This window comes from Macaca thibetana, chromosome X (assembly GCF_024542745.1).
Source record: "Macaca thibetana thibetana isolate TM-01 chromosome X, ASM2454274v1, whole genome shotgun sequence".
NCBI classification, from domain to species: domain Eukaryota; kingdom Metazoa; phylum Chordata; class Mammalia; order Primates; family Cercopithecidae; genus Macaca; species Macaca thibetana.
The window spans coordinates 107,086,943-107,109,365 of record NC_065598.1 but is presented as its reverse complement, the minus strand read 5'-3'; the positions used below and the strand labels follow the sequence as shown (position 1 = coordinate 107,109,365).

The 22,423-nt window shown below is 36.9% G+C and overlaps 1 protein-coding gene across 3 annotated transcripts; it reads right to left on the bottom strand.

The window, feature by feature from the left end:
* Nucleotides 1–842: 842 nt before the first annotated feature.
* On the bottom strand, nt 843–11,603 carry SERTM2 (serine rich and transmembrane domain containing 2). 3 transcript variants are annotated; one of them, XM_050776785.1, is made up of 5 exons: nt 11,412–11,603; nt 11,152–11,248; nt 8,660–8,715; nt 4,104–5,175; nt 843–2,188 (listed from the first exon to the last, which is right to left on the bottom strand). In XM_050776785.1, the coding sequence occupies exon 4, from the start codon at nt 4,387–4,389 to the stop codon at nt 4,117–4,119; it is 273 nt and encodes a 90-aa protein (XP_050632742.1). In that variant the 5' UTR covers nt 4,390–5,175; nt 8,660–8,715; nt 11,152–11,248; nt 11,412–11,603; the 3' UTR covers nt 843–2,188; nt 4,104–4,116. The 3 variants fall into 3 exon arrangements, with proteins under 3 accessions (XP_050632742.1, XP_050632741.1, XP_050632740.1); XM_050776784.1 differs by having other exon boundaries at nt 843–5,175; XM_050776783.1 differs by lacking the exon at nt 8,660–8,715 and having other exon boundaries at nt 843–5,175.
* Nucleotides 11,604–22,423: the final 10,820 nt, after the last annotated feature.

Below are 22,423 nucleotides of genomic sequence, written 5' to 3'. Positions count from 1 at the left end.
GCTCCAAAATATCTCTTCAGTGTTCAGAAAGAAAAGCATGGTGGAATGAGTATTAAAACGGGAGTCCAAAACCTTACAGTGTAATCTTGACTCTGCCTCTGTGTAACCACGAATGCCTCACAAATCTCTCTGTACCTGTTTTTTCTTTTGTCAAGCAGACTTCATGTTATCTCCACTCACTACTCACAGGGTTACTGTGAGGATCAAATGAAGAAAGTACAAAATGGAAACTACATTAAAAAAAAAAAATCTGGCCAGGCTTGGTGGCTCACGCCTGTAATCCCAGCACTTTGGGAGGTTGAGGTGGGTGGATCACTTGAGCCCAGGAGTTCGAGACCACCCTGGCCAACATGGCGAAACCTTGTCTCTACTAAAAATACCGGAAAAAAAAAAAATTAGCACGCGCCTGTAGTCCCAGCTACTTGGGAGGTTGAAGTGAGAGGATCACCTGATCCTGGGAAGATGAGGCTGCAGTGATCCATGATCGGGCCATTGTACTGCAGCCTGGGTGATTGGAGTGAGACCCTGTCTCAAAAAAAAAAAAAAATCCTATCAGCAGAGGAATGTGGAAAGCTATTGGCACTTTAGATACCTTATCTCAATCTTCCCTCAGGTCACTCTTATGGACAGCTGGAAGTTATTCAATTTTTTTCACAACTTACTACTGAACAAACAAATGCACCAATCACTTTACAAGTGGAGAGAGAATCAAAGAGAGAATAAGAAAAAATAATGAGACCTCAAAATTATAAAAGTCCCACAAATGTGCAGTCGTTACAATTTATAGTGGGATGAAGAGACTAATGTCATTCTCTTTACATTCTTCAGACAATAGATATGTGTTATCATTAAACCAGTCATCATTTATTGTCCAGGGATCAAAAATGACATGCTAAATATTAATGCAAATATATTTCCATTTTTATACAATATGAATCTATTTCAAACATTAATGATTTCAAACAAAAGAAACCCAATTTTTTATTCCACACAATTCTTCATTTTGTTAAAAAAAAGTTCTTTTGTACAAGCACAAGTGAATAAAATGTATTACTAAATATAACCATTGAAATGTATTAAAATGGATCCCTTATACCTACTTAGTAAGTACGGTGGGATCTGCAGCAGTCAAACTCAGTTGTGAGTCTAAAGCTTCAGATTTGGCATGGATGGAAAGGTTAGGCTGGATGAATTCATCTTTACTTGATTAACCTTAATATTTCCTGCTTAATACATAAGACATAAGCCTTTTACAATATACTTTGTTTTATACAACCCATGATTCTGAAATATATGCAAAATATCTTTTAAAAAATTGGATTCTTTTAAAACATATTAGGAGAATTTACTATTTACAGAATTAATGTGGTGAGTCTTTGTATTAGGTTGAATTTTATGAAATTGGTGATATTTGAGCATTTTTTGGCCTATAAAATGGCAATTTCATATGGTTCAGCTAATAAAAAGTGAAGAATTGTTCTTTTCGTCTTAAAACAGAGTACACACACATATAAATAACCTACCTGTTTATATACTGGCTAATGTGCAATTTTGGAGGGAGTGGGGGTGGGGGAAGGCAATCCAAGTCAGCATTTTGAACAGAAGAATAAACTCAAATTGTGCCCTCTGGTTACTCTAGCTGCCTTTCTGAGCAGTAATATATGTTAATACATTGGGGAATAAATATAATGTAAAAATTCTTTTCTTTACAGTAAGTTTGCTACAATAAAAACATTCAGTTTATTTTCCTAAAGATTAAATACCATGTGAGTCATTATAATGACACATCTGCTTAAAAGCATTTCCATTTGTATTGTCACTGGAAATTGGGTGGGGGGTGTTATGCTGCTGTTTTGGTATAAACTGTGCTGTGTGCTTTGGTTAATGCTCAATGACGATCTGGATCCCCATGGGGTAGTTGTGATGAAAGAGGGTGGTGGTTTTCCATGTGAGTAACCTAATCATAAATTAGAAAGCTTCATCCAAGTCAGTGCTTAAAAAGCAGTTTTATTCTCCTGAAATTTGGGTTAGGGAGGTCAGATGGGCAGAGAATAGATTTTCAGTCTGTATCTGTATTAGATTCAGCAACAAGGTATTTCGTATCTTGCTATTCACTGCTGTTGAGAGTATAATCAGTTCCTTCATTTATCCAGCCACTGACTTCTCAACTGTAAAGTGCATTCAAATACTGTGGGCACAAAACGGAGAGCCTGGAATGAGGGAAGATGTGTGTTCTTAAGAAGTTCTGGGGGCGGGGGGGGCAGTACTGGCAGTCTTGATGAAGTCCATGTTTGGCTACCAAAGCTCAAATTTTAAAGGGTCCACTGAATTTGGGTGTTGAATAAACACACAACTTAAGACCATCAAGGTGTAATAATGTGAGTCACTTTGAGTTTGGAAAAATACATGCCCTCTCCAAGTCTTAGCCCATCTGCTAATTTGTTTTGAATGGTGCAGAATGCAGCTCCCATCTCTGACAGTGCACAGTTGGGTAACAGGTGTGGCAGAGTCAGCCTTACTGCTAAATTTAGCTCCGCATGTGGGGATTTCACACTTGCAGCCCCTTGGAGAGAGGAGCATTGACAAATGACTGTGTATAAAAGTGGAAAGCACTTGGGAATTTCACTACCAACTTAGATTTAGATCAGAGAAAAAAGGCCAATCTAAATTGGTTACAGACTACAAAGAGCTACATTTCTGGTGGGGGTGGCATTAATCTAACATCTATTTGATTTCTCTATTACCATCATTACAGTTCCTGAGAGAGCACTCTCTGAAATTTGATGACCCCCCCCCTTCAGGTGCAAGTGATAACTTATTTTTTGTTTTAGCAAGTAGAATTTAACACAGGTGTACTCATCCTTTGGTGGGAAGAATATGACCAGTTTTTTAAATTCTAATTTATAAATGGTACTCATCTCCTTTGGTTTCCCTTTGAAAAGTTAGTTTTAAAAATTAAATTCTCTCCACACTACTGGCATACTAGGGCTACTTATGAGAACGGAATTTCTCAAAATATAATTCTCTTATAGATAATAAGTGAAACACTTCATCTTTTGGCAGGGATCAGGAAGGGAGGAACATTTTCTGGGAAATACAAATGAGACATTTGAGGACATTGATCTCAATAAGGATTTGTTGGAGGATGTTGTTTAGTCCTTTCCTCCTTTGTCTTTTTTTTTTTTTTAATACTCAGATCTAAAGAGTATACTGATGACTAAATAGCTCTCTAACCATTTTTCAGCACAAAAACCCTGGGACTCAGAAGGCTTGAATGTTTTGTCCAAAGCCACATTCAACAACAGAATACCAAAATCATTTCATTTCTGCTCTAAAGTACAGTTGAGTCTTGTTTGCAAAGGCACCTTTTAAACAAAGCTCATATTTGTGTGCAACTCTATCCTAGAGTGTGATAGGGAGAAAGAAAAAGACAAAGAAGCTGCATGAATAGAATTAACATAGTTATAATATGCACATTTTTCTCTCTCTAGATGAGTTTGTTTACTAGAAACTTCTTTCTGAAAACTTACTCTTTAAACTGAAACAGTTTCTTTAAATCTCTTCTTTCATTTGAAACAAACCGAATTGCCTGAGATGATCAAATCACTGCTGTTTAGGGAAAGGACTCGTGGTCCCTTCCATTAACTTCTGACATAATTTAACTTCGTGTAGAGGTGATTCTTTGGATCAAAACACTAAATTAGAACTTGTCCTTTTCTTGGGATATCCTCTTTGAAGGATCAACCCTTTCAAAAGCAAATCTTCTTTGTTTTTGGAGCTTCCAGGGACCCTGTGTTTCTTACAACCACTGCGTATGAATTTCTGTGGTCTGAGGTTTGTGCAAGGCCCATGCACTGTTTGGTTACTATGGAAACCAGCCCTCCCAACCAGCTGTCATTTCCTATATTCCTTTCAGAGTGAGTCTTAAACGTTTTAGATAGTCCACAAGCAGAGTAAAGATGAAGAATAACACAAAGAAAACATGAACAGCTTGTTGTTAAATGAACAACTTGTGGATTCCCTACATGGGAAGCTTCATGTAAGAAAGCAAGCTCTCCTGGACATCTATATATAAGGGTTTACCCAGATCCACTAAAGCTCACCTTCATCCTGGCTTTAAGGAGTGGGGATTCGACTCTGCATCTCTACATCTGTGAACTGAGGAACACTTTCTGTGCTGTCCGAGTTGATGGGCGAGATGACATGTTTGAGCCGAAGGAGCATTGTGAAGAGCAGGATGAGGAGAATGGCCAGGAGGCTCAGGAATAAGCCCACATACATGTACAGGTTGGAATACTTGTCTGAAGAAGTATCAACCTCTGTTGCCAGAGTGGGAAAATGGGCACGCCCAGTGAGATTTCCATGGTATTTAAAATGCGCCTCCATCATCACTCAAGACTTGAGTTGGTATGTGTTTCTCTTTGATTTCTATTGCCCTTGAGGCATTTCACAGTCACTTAGACTGTCTCTAAATCTATTGGACGTGTTCTAACAATCCGGTAAAAACAAATCACTCTCAGAGCTAAGGTAATAGCACACAAGCAGAAAATGGTGATGCTATGATTTGACAATTGAGACACCCTCTCTATCCTTCAGCACAGCAATCACCCCTCCAATAGGTTTTATCAGAGCTTCTTAATCAATTTTCAAAAATATAAGTAATGCTTTATTTTCCACACTCCTACTTTTATACTGATTAAAATAAATATGGCTGAAACTGCTTTATAATACTGTTATTAGAACAAGAATCTTTTATAGTACTATGTCAGTCTTTTGCTCTGTTTTGGTAGATGGATAAAGGGCTCGTTTTGCCTATACCTAATCTAGATGTGTGGACTAATTATGTGGACCTAATTGGGCTCTTCCTTGAGGAGACTATCTGAAGGCTTTTGTATATATCAGGCTCAGCATATCTGAGTTTTCCTCCCGTTTGTCTATATTTCTGAACCTTCCCTAAGGATGGAGATTATAAGGTTCCTGCCCAGCTGCACAGCTTGTAAGTCTAGAAAATGTGAGTTTTCTGTAGCTTTGTTGACATCCCTCACTGTAGGCTGGACGGAAAGTGTTGTGAGACCTGGTAATTCTCAGGTAAGAGAGGTCTCAGAGACGCTGACAGCAGTAGGCCCAGGCTCAGGAGATTTGGCTCTTCAGATTCTCCAACAGATATTGATTTTCCTGAAAATCGAAAACAAAAATAAAGATTCGGTTATCTCTAAGAAAAACAAATGGCAATGTATTTTGAAATAAAAATAAATTGATAAATTGCAAAATGGTTTACTATATGCAAACTGATTTTAGAATGCTTTTTCTTCTGTGTAGAAGATAGCTTTTAAAAGGTTAAAGAAAAAAAATCAGATCACTAAACGGCAGCTAATAACTAACCTAGATTAGAACAATGTTTTCTAAACCGACTGATCATAAGATTTACTTGGGGGTACTTATTAATATACAGATCCTGGGCCCAAATCTAGACTTCCTGAATCATAATCTCCACAGTAGGGGCCTGGGCACCACTCTAGAGATTCAGACTTTATTGGTCTGGGACGAGACCGAAGCACTACTATTTAAAAAAAAAATAGCCACCCATATTCAAAGTTCATGTTTAGAATGCCAAGTTAAATCATTTTGGAAGACTGCAGCAGTAAATAGTTGACCCTATTTACATGGTGGAATGCTTTTGCCAACAAAAAGAAGGTTCTATCTTTACCAATGATGAAGGATGCATTTATTTGCTTGGAATAGGCCCACCCTCTCAATTCCTTCTGGGTCTACAAACATTGGGGAAAAATGTCTATTTTTACCCCACATATCTAAATAAGAGAGATAGAAGAAAAGCAATAAAGTCTTTTCCAAGTAACTTCGAAGTGCAGCCAGGACTAAGAACCATTGATCTAGTTGAACCAGGAAAGCCTAGCACTGAAACGAAGGAATCCTAATTTTAAGGAATTGTTTTTCAATCTCCAGATCCCAGTGACAATTGTTACTTTAATGAATCAGGGGAATGTTCAGGAATGCAGGCTTCCCCTAATTTTGTTTTTGGTGTATCTCTCTCATTTAGATCTGTAGGGTGGAAATAGACATTTCCCCCCAATAGTTGTACACCAGAAGGAATTGAGAGAGTATGCCTATTCTGAGCAAATAAATGCATTGCATGCTTTATCATTGGTAAAGCTAGAACTTTCTTTTTATTGGCAAAAACATTCCACTGTGTAAATAGGTTCAAACTATTTACTGCTGAAGCCTTCCAAAATGATTTAACTTACCATTCTAAACATGAATTTTGAATGTGGGTGGCTAAAATAAATGATATAAATAACCATCACCTGTCACACTTCTATGTACTATAGTAGATTGCTAACAGTGTAGCCTAGTTTTGTCTGTTGTTAACATACCCAAGGAGAGTTCGTAGAACTAGCTCCAACAGTCACATTATTTTTCCTATCATCTTGAATTTTGCCCCCAGCCTGAGAACACTTCAGCTTAAAGTTTGTATTCCCTAGCCCACGTTACTATACTTTCCATAATCCATATTTTTCTTAGTCTACCTACTTACTGTTCCTATTGCCCACACTTGATTCATAAGAAACAAGAACAGAGAGAGAGAGAGAGAGAGAATATCTTTCCACTGTATTTGGAGCAGTGGTCTAGGAAACATTTTTCTATCCTTGCAAGTACAGCTATTTTGATTTTTGATTAGCTGGGATCAAGGCCCAGGAATATGCATACTAAACACAAGCTTTTCAAGTGTTTCTTTGCATACTGAGCTTTGAGAGTTAATTATTGTTTTTTCTCTCTAGATAGCCCAGCTAAAGAATACAGCTAATCTATCTTATTGGTTGTTTGGAGGCTCTACTTTTAAAAGCATTTAAAACAATGTTATGGGTTGAATAGTGTCACCCCCCCAAAAATGGTGAAATCCTAACCCCCAGTAACTGTGAATGTAACCTTATTTGGAAATAAGACCTTGTAGATGTAATCAAGTCAATATATTAGGTTGGCCCTAATCTAATGACTGGTGTCCTCACAAGAAGAGGAGAAGACAGAGGCATACAAGGAGAAGATAGAGGTAGAGATTAGAGTGATGTATCTACCAGCCAAGGAATGCTGAAGATTGCCAGCAAATACCAGAGGCTCGAAGTGGCAAGGAAGGAGTCTACCCTACAGATTTCAGAGAGTGCATGGCCCTACTGATACCATGATTCCAGACTTCTATACTCCAGGCCTGAAAGAATAAATTTCTGTTGTTTTAAGCCACCTAGCTTATATAATTTTTTTATGGCAGTTTTAGGAAGCAAATACATAGAGTAATCACCCTGAAACCCTAGTGTTTTGGAACCTTTGGGGTAATGTTTCTCAGAGTGGTCAAGGGAAGTCCCTTAACCAGAATCACCTACAGGGTGTTTATTATGAATAAAAACATGGACTCTTTCCCAGAGCCTTCCCTTGTTTCTTAGATTAGAATCTCTGGGGACAGTATCCTGGAATCAATGTTTGAAACAAGTTACCCACTTGTTTCTAAGCACATTCTTCAGGGAATGCTTTTCAGTCCTTGCTGTACTTTAGTATTACTTAGTATGCTTTTTGAAAATATATATAACTGGGTCTTTTCTTCAGGGTTTCTGATTCAGTAGCTCTGTATGGGGCATGAACATCTGTATTGCTTAAAAGCTCCACAGGTGATTTTGATATGCAGCCAGGGCTGAAAAACATCAGTCTACAAATAGAACAGAGCACTTCAAATCAGGACTCTAACAGTCCCAGACAGCCCACACAGCTCAACTGCTTCACTACATATTCAAGTGCTTCACGTATAGGTTGTCAGTCTGACTGGCCTTCCTCCTCACCACTTCTCCCAGCAGCTCCTTTTCTTAAGAATGGTAGTAACCTAGAGATAAGAGCTTAATGGATTTTTCATCCATGTATCTCCTAAGTTACTTTTTTACCTGCCTTCCAGAAAAGAAGGGTAAGGAAAAATGAACACTCACTGCTAGTGCAAGCCAAGTGGGAGAAACCTCTGTACTATCATAGTATCTTTATACTCCCTTTGAACCCCAAGTACACAGAATCAGGTAAGTCATACTCTTTGGTTTATGGTACATTGTCATCATTGGTAAATTTGAGCACTTTTTTATTCACTTATTTAATAATATATTGAACACTCATGGACAAACATCTGTGGGCAAACATCTAGCAACTTTAAGATTGAGAATGACTAATAATTTACATGACATATACCTATGCTCTTCCCATCTCATCCTCTTACCTATCCTTCTCCAGAAATAACCAATAACCAATATTCTGAAATTTGTGACTCATTACCTTCCTTTTATTTACACACACACACACACACACACACACCCCCCTATGCCTAAACAATGTTAGTATTATTTGTTTTGAACTTTATAAAAAGAATGCCAAACTGTGTGTAATCTTCAACTTGCTATTTTATTCTATATTTTATTACTATATGCTTTATTTATAACTAGTCTAGTGGAATGTAAAAGGAAAAAGAAATAAAATGTGGAAGTCCCCATGTTGCCTTTGGATTTTACTCCATTCTCCTTAGCTTGACATTTAAGGCTGTCAATGCTCTGGCCCTGGCTTACCTTAATTCCTTCCATTACCCTCTTTCCAATAAAACTGTAATGTTCACTCTTACCTACTTCCCTGCTTCCATATTTTTGTTTGACCAGTTTCTTCTATCTTCACACATCTCTGGGTGAGGAAATAATACAATTCTTTAAGATTCAGTTCATGAAGCTGATCTTGACTTTCCACCCTAACCCTAATTTCCGCAATGCTTTGTATTTCTCCTAGAGGAATTAAATTTGACAAATATTGCAGATATCTATTTGATATGTTTTCTTCTAAATTCTAGTTTACAAAATTCTTGAGGATCATTTTCAGCAGTCTATCCCTTATACAGCTTTGCTTGCAGTAGCTGCTCAAGAATTATTGAATAAATGCATGGGTATGATGAAGAAATGTACCTAATATTTAGAGTTCGAAGAGAAGCATGGTCTTATCTCTGATCCGATTGCTAATATAGCTTGAAGAAGAACATAAATTTCTCTTTTCTTTTTATTCCTTTCCTCCACTCTTCAATTTCTTACTGGAGAATAATTCCAGATTATAATCCAGAGTTAAGAAATTATCACCTTGTTAGAAACTCTGTTGATGAAGTGCTATTTCACTTACAAGATTTTAAAGGAAAACTATATGGGATGGGTTAAATTTTAAATTTAAGTTTTAGAAAGTTCACTTGTGTCTACAGATAATTTTCAATAATAATTGATAGTTCATTTTCTGCCTCCTATGCAATTGACCCTGAATCTTCCTTAGGTCTGAATACTTATTCAATATTTATTAGAATTCTAAGAAGCTTGGAGAAGCTTAGAGAACAATGATCTCAGCTACAGTTGTCAATTTCTTTAAACATTTCCTTTGAAATTTTGGAAAACTAACTAATCACATATTTCTTAAAACCTCTATAGTCTTCAGGAGACCAAACAGTCTGGTCAATTCAGGGAGGTTTATCGATTTAATTCCTTAAGGACTTTGAAATGAATAAATACAATGTTTAGATATTGGGAAATCCTCTTTTTCGTTACTCTGCTCCTATATCTGTGACTACTTCTCATAAAAGCTTTTCAAACAGGATTGTCATGGCTCTCTTTGCTAACTAATTAATGAGTTGCACAGATAATATGATTGCTCTGTTAAAAGCTCTGCACCATTTGGAAAGAAAAACAACCATGCAATTTCAAAAAGAATTCAAATTCTATTAATTCTGAAGGATATGATTTTTTGTGGAAAGAATTATTTTAGTATCCTGCAGTTCTTTCTGGAAAGCTCATACAATAAAAATCAGTTTCTAGTCTTTGTAAAAGTGATTGAAAGCTGTTGAGGGATAAGGAGGAGGGTGAGGAATGGAAAAGGGGGTAAGGAATTCGGGAAAGAAAGAAAGGAAGATAGAGGAAGAGGGAAGGGAGAGAGGAGGAAAAGAAAGAAATGTGAGAAATGAGTAAAGACTATGAGGGATGTGGGATGGAGACAAGATGGGGCAGGAAATGAGTGATTATGGGGGGGGTGAAGGAAGGGAAGGAGGTAATATTGAGAAAGAATGGAGGAAAAAAAGAGGACGAGAAGTTTGGGGGAAAGGGAAAAGAGGAAGTGTTTAATTTAATAACTGGCCAATGTCCAATATTAACTTGTGCCTCTGGTTTACTTCAATTCTAATGTAAATCAAAATACTCACAAGCGACATAAATGCACCTTTGGTTTTCTGATTGTATATTTTGTCATTCATTTGGTAAATAAAATCTTAGTAAAAAAAAAAAGTCTTCTGTTTTTAGTGTAAACATTGAAATGTCAAATTCTCACTAATTTTTGACATTAGCATAGTATATATAACCTCACAGGAGCAAAATAACATACACTCCTAGATCATGAATTTTGCTCCCCAGAATGATAAGGGAATAGCTGTTTGCATCAATCAAACCCGAGAGCAATTCCTTGAGTGAAACTTATTTGTAACAAGAGTAACCAAGTTCTGCACAGGTCTCCAAAATCAGATTAACATTTCTTTGGTAAACATTTATTGAGTGCCAATCAAGTTCCAGACACTTTTTTAGGTGCTGGAGATATAAAATAAGAGTACCCTGATCTCTATTTGGTTCTCAGGGTGCTCCTAGTAGTTACTTTTATTTTCTTTAACATGATAAGGTTCTGGGAACACCCCACTGGTAATTTTACATTTTTCTACATGACACCTGCCTATATAATTCCAGAGCTGAAATCTCACCAAGTACTTAAGGAAAATGTTCAGTGGAACAATTCAGAAAAGAAATTAAAAACTATGAACTGCTATCAGCTTTTAAGAGTTAATACATTCTATCTATATTTATCTTCCTAGCTGGGGAGAAAAAACTAAGAGAGATAAGTGTATCGAGTTCCACATCACCCTATGAAAAAACGATTCCAGCAGCAAATGCTTCTTCAGTGGCTGGAGCCATTAAGTAATAAGCTTGCTCAAGTAGGAGTTGCTGTATCTTCTGCAGCAGATGGTGCCTATTTGTCACACCTGCCGATAAATAAAATAATGCCTCTCACCTCACCGGGAATAACATCATATTTCCAAATATCTCTTACCTCTCCTGGCCCACAGTATGAATATGATGGGTCACTTAAGTATCCCTTTTGAAGCTTTCACCAACAGGTAAGTTGTTCAGGAACATCCCTGGAACAGCTGGAAAATAGAACGAAAGCCTTGTTTTGCCAAAGAAGCAGGACTATGTTCATGCAAAGTATGGTTTCTCTTTCATCTTCCTAAAGAGTAATCCCTTTGCAGAAAAACAGAAAAACACCTTCTATTACTTAAAATGTTACTTAAAATGCCAGTTACCACTTACAGCTTCAGAGTGCAGCTTCAGATGCCTGCTCCTTATAAGCTCTGAAAAGCAAAGAGAAGTCTGTTTGGATGTGTGTGTGCCCTCTGGAACATTTGAATGAAAGCAGCCTGAATTAGTCTAAGTCCCCAGTTCCTCTTTCGCAGGCAACAGTTTAGAGTATGCGGGAAAGGTAGTGATTCAGCTCTGCTCTGTCTCAGCGGTGTGGAGAGGGAGGAGATAAGAGAGGCTGAGAAGCAAAGTTTGTATAAGCTTTCTACTTTAACCCCTTCGAGGCTTCCTCATAAATCTGTAAGACTAGCTGAGGCTCCCTATCTTTATAAAAGCTGCTTCATATGTCATTTAAGAGGATCAAATCTCTAGCTAAATTCAGGAGGTTTTTCATCCTAGGTCTTACAGTAATACATGCTTAGAATTGAAACCAAACATTCCAGGATGTGATAGTGCTTAAATAATTCCATCTTTACAAATAGAATATTTGCATGTTATATTTCTAGGTTTGAAAAGGATTTTTTAGGCACCAACTTAATATATTTGATTTAAATATTTTGTGGAAATTTAACATCAGCCTTATTTTTTGGTTGGGGTTCTAAGATTAAAGTAGAACATTTTCTAAGTAGTCATATCTAGCCAGGGTATATATTCCACTATAAGTTATTCATCCATTTGTAGTCAAAGGCCCTTATCATCTTTTATATATTGTGGCAGGAGGAAGGAGATTAACATTTCTTGAGTGCCTACTCTATATTAAACATTTAACATAAAGAACTTAATTTAATCCTCACAACAGCCCTGTGATTTGGGTATTATGATCCTCATTTTACAAATGGGGAACCTGAGACTTAGAGAGAAAGTATATCATGTAGTTTAGTAAGCCTAGAGCTAGCACTGGAAAACAAGGCCATGTGATCCCAAAATCTCTGCTCTTTTCTCTGTAGCAGTGTTTCTTAACCTTTGTCGATCTTGGATTCCTTTGAGAGTCTAAGGAAAGCTACAGACCTTCCCCTTCCTCAGAAATAGGGATAAAATTTCTGTGCTCCACGGCCTCCAGGTTAAGAACAGCTGAATGTCCCCATGTTACTTCTCCAATATTATACCATCATTAGTGCATTGTTCATCCAACAACACATGATCGTAAACAATTTTTATTATGGTATCAATAATCACAATAGTATTAGTTATAGTGTCATGCCAATCTTTAAGAAATTACTGCAGTGATTTTCACTTTATTCCCAAATTCTCCTTAACAATTCTCGTATATTACGTCTTTCCATTTCCCTCATTCCAGTGGTTAAAATGAGTTGAGGCTGTCCTTGAAATCCTTGCCTTACCAGCATATTCCAGTACCTTCTTTCTCAAACTGAGGAATATGCTGGCACTTCTCAAACTAGAGTAGTATGCTCAAGGAAGTACAGGATAAACATAGTGTATTTTCCTAGATGATTAAATTTACTTGAATATTTAGACAAGGAGAACATAGATAGTTTAAGTGATAATTTTAAACATAGCTTATATGATAATAAACATATAGAATAGAATGCAAATTTATGCATTTTATGATCAAGCATGAGATTTCAGAGAAATTTTGCACTTGTGGTAGGGCCTTTTTGGGTCACCCAGACTTCCCCAGGGATACGTGTTGACTCTCCTCTGCCATTCGGGACTTTTGGATGAAAAAGTTCAAAGATCATGGTGTAGTAGAAAGATGAGGGACTTTGAAATCATAATGACCTGGGTTTTCACCTTAGCTTTGATCTATATTTTCTGGATTACCTTAAGAAGGTCAATTAATTTCTCTGAGGCTCAGTTTTCACCTATAAAAGAGGGAAAATTATAAAAAGGGTGTTAGATGAGAAAATCTCTCTAAAGCATATGCTACAGATGTTCAACAAATCTTAATGTTGTTGCTTCAAATTGGTAGATATCAATAGATGATGAGGCTATGTGAATCTAACCAGAGGTTTCACCATGGATAATTTACCTTTTCTTACCTAATTAGAAAAAATAAGCCTTATTTAACATAATATTAAATTCGAGTTTCCAGGAAGACATGATAAATGACCAACAATAGTTGGGAATTCCAAAGCCAGGCCATCATATACAAAATTTACAATGGAAATGCTCCAGAAGAGGTTCCAAGAAATAAAAGGGAGTCAGATTGTGAAAGGGAGTGGGAAGGGAAATTTGTGAAAATGTTTCTTTACCCAGAGCTGTTGCTAGGCCAAGACTCCACTTCACCTTCCAAAACGAGTAGAAGCCTAGTGGGTATTTCACTGGATCACTCACAGAGCTTGACATTTATTCCCTGTGGTAGAAGGGGAGCGAATTGGAACTGTACTCCTTTCTGAGAAAGCTAATGGGGCCCTTGGCAGGAGAACAGGATTGACTGTGTTGAGATTGGCCTTCATTCCCAGAGTTTGTTAGGGCAGGTATGTTTGATTTTTTCCTAGGAACCAAATGGGGGTCATGCAAGAAAGAGAGCCAGGGTAGGGTCATCCTGAACCCTTTTCAATATGGCCATCTGCAGGGGAGAAAGGACCCCATCAACAGGAAGCTGAAGACAATTTCTGGATTCCCAGAGGCTGAGGAAAGAGTTGTTAACTACCAACCTAAACAAAAATGCATCAACCCAGGCCTCCCAAATTACAGGAGAGGGGTCTTCTGTGATGGAGGTCTTTGAAGAACCCACAGAAGAGCCAAAGACCCAGAGAGTGGGAAGCCATTCCACCAAGGAAGAAATGACCAATCCCTTACCTCTCTTCCCTACTCCTATTTCCACCCTGGTGAGGATCCAAATAGAAACTGGCAAGTGGAGAGAGAAAGAAGAAAATCTATCACTCTTCCTTTTCCAAAGGCATTTAGCCACCACTACAGGTCTTAGCATGGGCTTAGTGGGAAACAAAGCCTCACCATTGAGTGAAGATTGAGAAAGTTGAGTAATATGTTGGATGGAATACATTCTAATTACTAAATCAAGGTTGTGTTTTGTGACTTAGAGTGACCTATGGACGGTCTATTTTTGAAGAAGTGAGCAGAAAATCATGTGCTCTATCCAAACTTCCATCTATGGCTAGGAAAAGGTTACCTCAATGGGGTACATTTTATTGGAACATGGGGAGACAAAATAAAGTTGTGTTTTGATTCTATGATAAATAATACTGTAGAAAATACTGGTTGTACTAACTAATTCATCCCTTCAACAAGCATGTGATTCCTTTCATGCGTCAGACATTGTGCTAGGAATAGGACATACAGTGAAATAAAACATAGTTCTTGCACTCAAATTACTTATGATATATGGCAGGGGTCAGCAAATTTTTCTCTAAAGAGCCAGATAATAAATATTTTAGGCATTAAGGGACACATACAATCTCAATTGCATATTCTACTTATTTTTGTAACTAACCTTTTAAAAATGCAAAAACCATTCTTAGTTTGAAGGCTGTACTAAAAGAGGCCATGGGTCAGATTTGGCCTGTGCACTCTAATTGCTGGCTCCTAAATGATCGAAGTAACAAATTTTTATAAACCACCAATTAGCATACATTTATTATGATTGAAGATGTGTTTAGGGCACTTGGGGGAGGAGACACAGAAGAGCATTTGCTAATTCTGACTGGGAAATCAGGGTTTCCAGGAAGAGGCAGTGTTGATTTGAAACCTGAAGGATGAGTAAGAATTAATCAGAGTTAGAGGAGGTGAGTGGTAAGCTACCTGTACAGAGGCACCAAAGCTTGAGAGCTTGGTTTACTTAAGAAACTACAAAAAGGGAAAACTGAACCTTAGAGAGGTTAAGTATTTTTCTGAAGGTCACACAACTAGTAAGTGATGGAGCCTAACCTCTTAACTCAGGTATGTCTGACTCCAAACCTGTCCTGTTAGCCACTGTTATCATATTCCTGCCCTAGTATTGAAGCTATGTCTAAGGTCTACTTCTAGTATCTACAAATCAGCAGCTCTGCTTGGCTCATTTCTAATTTCCCTGGGGGTAAAAATGACAAAGTTCTAAAAGGGCTTGCAGACCATATTTTTAAATAAGACAGTGAATCAATAATGTTGGGTTGTCTAAATTAGAACTTGAATTTTCCTTTTCAAAAATAACCCCCTGCCCCAATAAAACCTAGTGCACATTGTTCAAATAATCTGCTTGTTTCATCCTTGCAGAAGAGTTTTTTTTTTTCTTTTTTTTCTTTTTTTCCTGGTAGCTAAGCTCTGGCACTGCTATAATGTAATTTCTTACCTTCTCATTATAGATGCAGACATTTATAAGGAATGGCAACATCTGGCTTAGACTATATCCTATGATTGATCCAAATACTGTTCCCATCTTCATCATTCACATTGATGACCTTGGGCAAGTGAGTTCACTCAGCACGGATGAACCTGTCAATGTTGTGTACATTGCTTGGTGGATTTTTACTGAGGTAGTATAGTTTAGAAAGCTAGATTAACCATGTAGCAACTACTCTCTGAACAATACTGCCATTAAAGATTGCCATGTACTCTTGGAGTCAGCAAGAATAGGGATTGAAATGAGGAGAAACAGGGAATGAGAATAGCCCAACTCGCTGTTGCTGGACTTCCAGTGGTCAGTGGTTCTTAACCATAGTTGTACTTTTCACTCAGGGGGCTCTTTCAAAACACAGAGTATTGGCCCTATCCCAGACCTTCTGCAGAGCTGAGGCCTGAGAATATGTATTTTTAACAAGCTCCTCAGTTTAAGAATCTTAAGAACCACTACCCTGAGGGAACAAATAGACAGGTATCTAATGAACTGACTGTACTAAATAACATACCAGACACTCTTGGACTATGCACAGAAATTCTACTTAAGAAATAAATATACACAAGCCAGGCACGGTGGCTCATGCCTGTAATCCCAGCACTTTGGGAGGCTGAGGTGGGTGGATCATCTGAGGTCAGGAGTTCAAGACCAGCCTGGTCAACACTGTGAAACCTTGTCTTTACTGAAAATACAAAAATTAGCTGGGCGTGGTGGTGCACGCCTGTAGTCCCAGCTACTGGAGGCTGAGGCAGGAGAATCGCTTGAACCCAGGAGGTGGAGGTTGCAGAGAGCTGAGAGTGAAACTCTGTTAAACAAAAAAAAAAAAGGAAAAAAAAAGCATATATTCAAGTTTATTGTTCTAATGTTTCAGTGTGTTACACTGTAAAATGGGTTTTTATTGCCAAATCAGTTTGATGCTATCACAGCAATGAGTATGATGTTATTTAGTGCTCTACTTTCAGAAGAAATAGAAAAAAAAAAGCAAAGTGAGAGTTTAAGTTGTAATTGAAATAAGTTTATGTATTTCAATGAGTTAATGATGGAATACAGATTATATGCATGTATTGCCTCTACATCCCAAGATAGCAAAGGAATACAAAAGATATAATTTCACAACAATGAAGAAAATGGGAAAGAGACCATTGATAAATGAACGTTGGATGAAAGCTAAAAAGTAGATGAAGGAGTGGTAATTGATGAAGCAGAACAGGAGACGCCACAGTTTAGAATACTTTAAGTGTGTTGATAGAATGAGAGGAAGTCAGCCTTCCCTGCATAAACGCTAGGGTTGACAAAGAAACCAGGTGAGATATAAGGCAGAAGGGGGAGGATGAAGCCATTTTTACACAGCTAATACTCCCACTGTCCTCCTCAATCTGGTGTACAGAATGCCCTGTAGCCGGCTATATCCTCCATGAGCGCCAAAATATTAGTGTTATTCTTGAAAGAAATTGAGAGATCCAAGAGAAAAATCATCTGTATTTCTGCATTTAGGCAACCCCTGAACAAAATGGCCAACTCCCTACCTATGTATATGAAGCTTCCAATCACTTTTTATTGCACCATTCTTCTACGTAAACAAAATATCAATGATTAGCAAATATTTGAAGAAAACTTCCAACATGAAACAGAATGGTAAACAAACAGAAAAAAAAGAAAAGACAGTTAAGACAGAAAAAAAGAAAAGAGAGACAAAACACTAGAATTAGTATACTTAGATTCAATAAAACATTGCATTCATATAACACAAATAGGATATTTGAAAATATATATTAAGAGGGCAAGAGGGACCTCTTGGAAATAAAAATAGGAGTGCAGAGATCAAATTCAAAGGAAGAGTTGGAAGACAGACTTGAGGAAATATTTAAAAAAAGTAGAACAGAAAGACTAAGAAAGGAAGATAAGACAGAAGGTAATCCTGGAGATCTAACATTTGACTAATAGAAATTTAAGAGAGAGAGAAGAGCTGGGCGCGGTGGCTCAAGCCTGTAATCCCAGCACTTTGGGAGGCCGAGACGGGCAGATCACGAGGTCAGGAGATCGAGACCATCCTGGCTAACACGATGAAACCCCCGTCTCTACTAAAAATACAAAAAACTAGCCGGGCGAGGTGGTGGGCGCCTGTAGTCCCAGCTACTCGGGAGGCTGAGGCAGGAGAATGGCGTAAACCCGGAAGGCGGAGCTTGCAGTGAGCTGAGATCCGGCCACTGCACTCCAGCCTGGGCTACAGAGCGAGACTCCGTCTCAAAAAAAAAAAAAAAAAAAAAAAAAGAGAGAAGAAAGGAGAAGGAATTATCAAAGAAACAATACAAGATCATTTTCATGTGAAATGTACATTCATGCGAAAGTACAATTCATGTGACTTGTACATTCATGTGAAATTTCAGAATACAAAGTATAGAGATAACCTAAAGCTTCCAGAGAGAAAAGCAAGCAAACTACAAAGAGATGAAAATGATATTGACATCAGATTTCTCATCGTCAGTCTCACAGGAGACAACATTGGAGCAATACCTTCACAGTTCTGAAGGAAAATGACTTTCTTCAGCACAACATTCTAAAATCAGTTAAACTATCAGTCAAGTGTGAGAATAAAATAAAAGCATTTTCAGATACAAGATGACTCCTGTAATTACTCTGCAACAAATACTTTTAAAGGAAATTGAAGATTTAGTCCAGTGAAAAAGAGGAAATAAACCAAGAAAGAGGAAGACATGAATTCTTGAAAAGAGCACATCCAACCGCGGGAAGCAGTGACGTCGCAGAATGGTAGCTTTAGAGTAAGTCTAAAGAGCAACTGGCCTACAATAGAGCCTGAGGTTGGAGGCCATGGGAAGTGAATTTCCAGGAAAAAAAGGGGCTTCACCTGTTATGACGAAGACTTTGAAAAGAAACGAACAAACTGAGCATATGACACAGGCAAATAGTGTGGGGTGGGGGGAAAGCTATTAGAATGTCCAGGAAATTTAAAACCTGTACAAAGAAGAAAACATAATTTAATTATTATCCCTGAAGTGAACACTATTGACATGGTCACAAAAGTGTAAACACTGGTGACTATTTTTAACTTTTAAGCTAACTGTAGTTATAGAAATAATGCAATAGAAAAGTACAAATGAAGAAAGTTGGGAGGTAAAAGGAAGAGAAGAGAGCTGAAGGAACATGTAATAAACATTCTACATCCAAGAAATTAAAATTTAAAATAACTGATAGAGGAGTCAACATAACTATATAATTATATTAGATGAATGGAAGAAGGGAGAAGAAATTATTTCAGTAAGACCCAGTGGTCTAGGCATTTTATGTAGAGGTAGTAACTATAAGAAGAAACAGCTTTAAACAAGTTAAAGGTGTTGCCCCTGGAGAGCAAGCATATGCACTGTGACATGATGGAGCAGAAGTGTTGTTTTCCATTATAAGTCCTCCTGTATTTTATTATGTTTTGATACTGTGTGTGTATTACTTCAATAAATAATTTGTAACTGTTTAAGAAATTGATCTATTAGGTTTTGTCAGGTTTTTGTCCAATGAAGATGGTTACCATGGATAATGGAATTTAGATCAGAAGAAATCAAGCAATAAGCACTTGTTGAACACTTGTTATGTGCCAAGAACCCTGCCAGGTTCTAAAGGGAGCTCCAAGGCTGTTTAAGACACAGTCTCTGTCCACAAAATACTTTTAAAACTCTAGTTTGGCAAAGCAAACTAATACAAGAACAATTAGAGAATTAAAATACATGGTAAAAGGCTGAACCGTTAGAATGCTAAATTATGCCCAGTAGAAAATATGACAGCGAGAAAATGAAATGAGTTTGGATTGAAATTAGGGAAGGCTTTGGGTAGAGCTAGGGCTTGTTTTTGGCATAAAATGATGGAAAAGATAGGAATAGGTCACGAAAGGAAGAAGCCTTAGAGGAATAAAAGGCAACATGAGCAATGTTGGCCTGGAGAAGAATTTTTTCTACTTAGTTATGTATTATTAGGTAGAAACTTTTATCCTCTCTAATATCACAGAAAAGGTCTTTCTCTTTAAATCTTCCTAATGTAACAACTTTCTCTGAGTGGATTATTTTTTCTTGCTGACAGTGCAGTAAATTTTCTGTCACTTTGCAGAATGGGAACTGCCATTTACTAAATGAGCTCTTCTCTTTTCTGTGCTCCCTTGGTGCCAAGTCTTAATAGTAAGACAGATGGGTTTCCCCCATCGTGCTGCTGCTTCCCATCTCAGGCTGATGAATATGAGACTGAGAGCCTGACCCCTTCATTGTCAAGTAATGTAAAAGCCTTCATCCTTATTTATTGCCATACTTTAATTACTAAGGGGAAGTATCAATTAAGGGACAAAGATTTTAAAAAATCATTTCAACAAAACCAGGATGTCTGAGCAAATTAAAATCTTTTTGCCTTTGTATTTTCTCTTCTTTGGTAGTGGAGGGGAAAAGGTAGTGGGATATTTGGTGTTGTTTAGGTTAAATTTAATTAATAGGAACTCAGAGTAGAATGTTCCATGGAAGAATGCACATGTCAAACACCATGTCATCATAGGAGGTTATCAATTCAAATATTTGGGCTCAATTCAGTGAAAAATTTAGCCAAGTTATTAGACTTTACTGGTCATTCGAGAAACCTTTTATAGATATGAGGGAGTCTGAGCATCACTTTTGAGTGGTTTCCTGGTACTAAACCTGAAGATTTAGAAAGTCATTGACTCCGTAACCCATTTGAGAGAAGGGGTTTGCTCCCCATATATTGTAATGTAATGTGGAAACATCAAGAATATGCCTTGTCCCCAATCCACATTAAAATATTTCTGACTTGTTTCTAACTGCCTGAAATCTAAAATGTTATTCATTCATTCATTCATTCATTCATTCATTCATTCATTCACTGGTGGTAGGATTTTGCATCTCTATAGAGCCTCAGCTAAATTATATCTGCTCCCAGGTCGGATTTTATAGCTTCAATCAGCTTCTAACGTGTTAATATGAATCAGTTTGTCTGATTGTGTGTGTGTGTGTGTGTAATGATTGTTTTCAGGATAACATAAATGTTTTTCTTTTGTTTAAATTTTTAGTTATGAATTCTATAATGTAATTTGCATGTATGAAATCTATTGTATACATGAGAGCATATGCAACATAATGCTTATTGTTTAAAGAATAATAATGAAATGAATACTCATTTACCCAACTACCCAGACTAAAAAAACAGAATTAACCCAAATCCTTGAAGCATCTGGATGTCCCTTCCTCGTCTCCAGAAGTAACTACTACTCTAAATTTTGTGTTTGTCATTCCCTTCCTCTTTTTCATGTGTGTATCTCTAAACAATGTTGCTTAGGGTTTATGCATGTTTTGGATCTTTACATACATGGATCCACACTGTGTATATTTTTCTGAAACTCTTCTCAACATTATGTTTGAGATTCATCCATGTTGACATGTAAGGCTATAATTCATCTGTTTTAATGCCTAACTATTCTATTGTACAGATATACTATAATTTATCCATTCTATCAGATGCTTACTTTGGGTGAGAAGGCTTTTTAACAAGATAATACATGCTTATGATTAAAAAAAACCTGAATCAACATGTAAATATATAAAGAGAACATCCTCTCCACTCTTCCCCCTCACCTCTACAGAAGTAACCACTGTTAATAGTTTAGTCTCTAGATTTTCTCTATGAACATACAAGTATATTTGTGTAGATATAAAAATAGGATTACACACACATTGTTCTACAGTTTTTTCATTCAACCACATTATATGGACAGCTTTCTATGTCATGACATATATATTTATCTTGTTTTTTAAAATGTTTTTCATTCATTCCTTAGCATTTATGTACCTTAATTGATTTAATAAATATCCTCTTGATGAACACTAGGTTGCTCATCAATAGTAAAATAAATTGCTATTATAATAAGGTTGCAATGTTTGTCCTTATACATATAGATGTCTGCACAGAAAAGTAGAATTATTGGGTTGAAGATATTCAAGTTTAAAAATTTTATTGATACAACCAATTGCCTTCCGAAAAGGGGTCACTAATTTACACTGTATGGGAACAATCCTTTTCCTCATGCTCCCTCCGGTGATGGATAAGAGCTGACTCAATGCTTTTTGTTTCTGATTATAAGAAGACAATATTTCATTTATAGATACATTTGGAAAAAACAAAAAAGATTACTAAGGAATAACCAAAATAGCTTTTATTCCCATTAATCAGCAAGAACTATCATTACTCTTTTGGTGTAGTTAATTTCTACTCTTTTTTCTTTTGTATATTGACAACCTTTAACATTCAAGGGAGATATGTCCTGAGACATTGACAACTCCCCAAAGTCTTGAATATGTCTACAACATATTTCCTTCACAAAACACAGTTTCTGCACTGACTGTATTCCTCTCACTGAAGTTTTCTAATCACTTCTACTTATCTCCATATATAACATACAGTGAACTTGTTTATATCAAAGATCCATGCCATCATCAAATCCAAACAACTCTACTTTGTTATTTATTTAAAACTTCCATCACTGGAAATTGTATTTGTTTTTTTTAAGGCTACTTTACAAAAAATGGAAAATCATGCCTGTTTGTTTTCATTCTATTTTTTTCATTCATTTGTCTTTGAATGCTCACATGTTTTCTGGTATAATATGACACTATAATTCTAAGTTATTCCAGATTTCTCTATTCTTTCATGTATTTGGGATACATTTTTC

Coding starts and splice junctions, on each gene's coding strand:
- SERTM2 (XM_050776784.1), bottom strand. CDS start 4,389: ATGATGGAGGCGCATTTTAAATACCATGGAAATCTCACTGGGCGTGCC.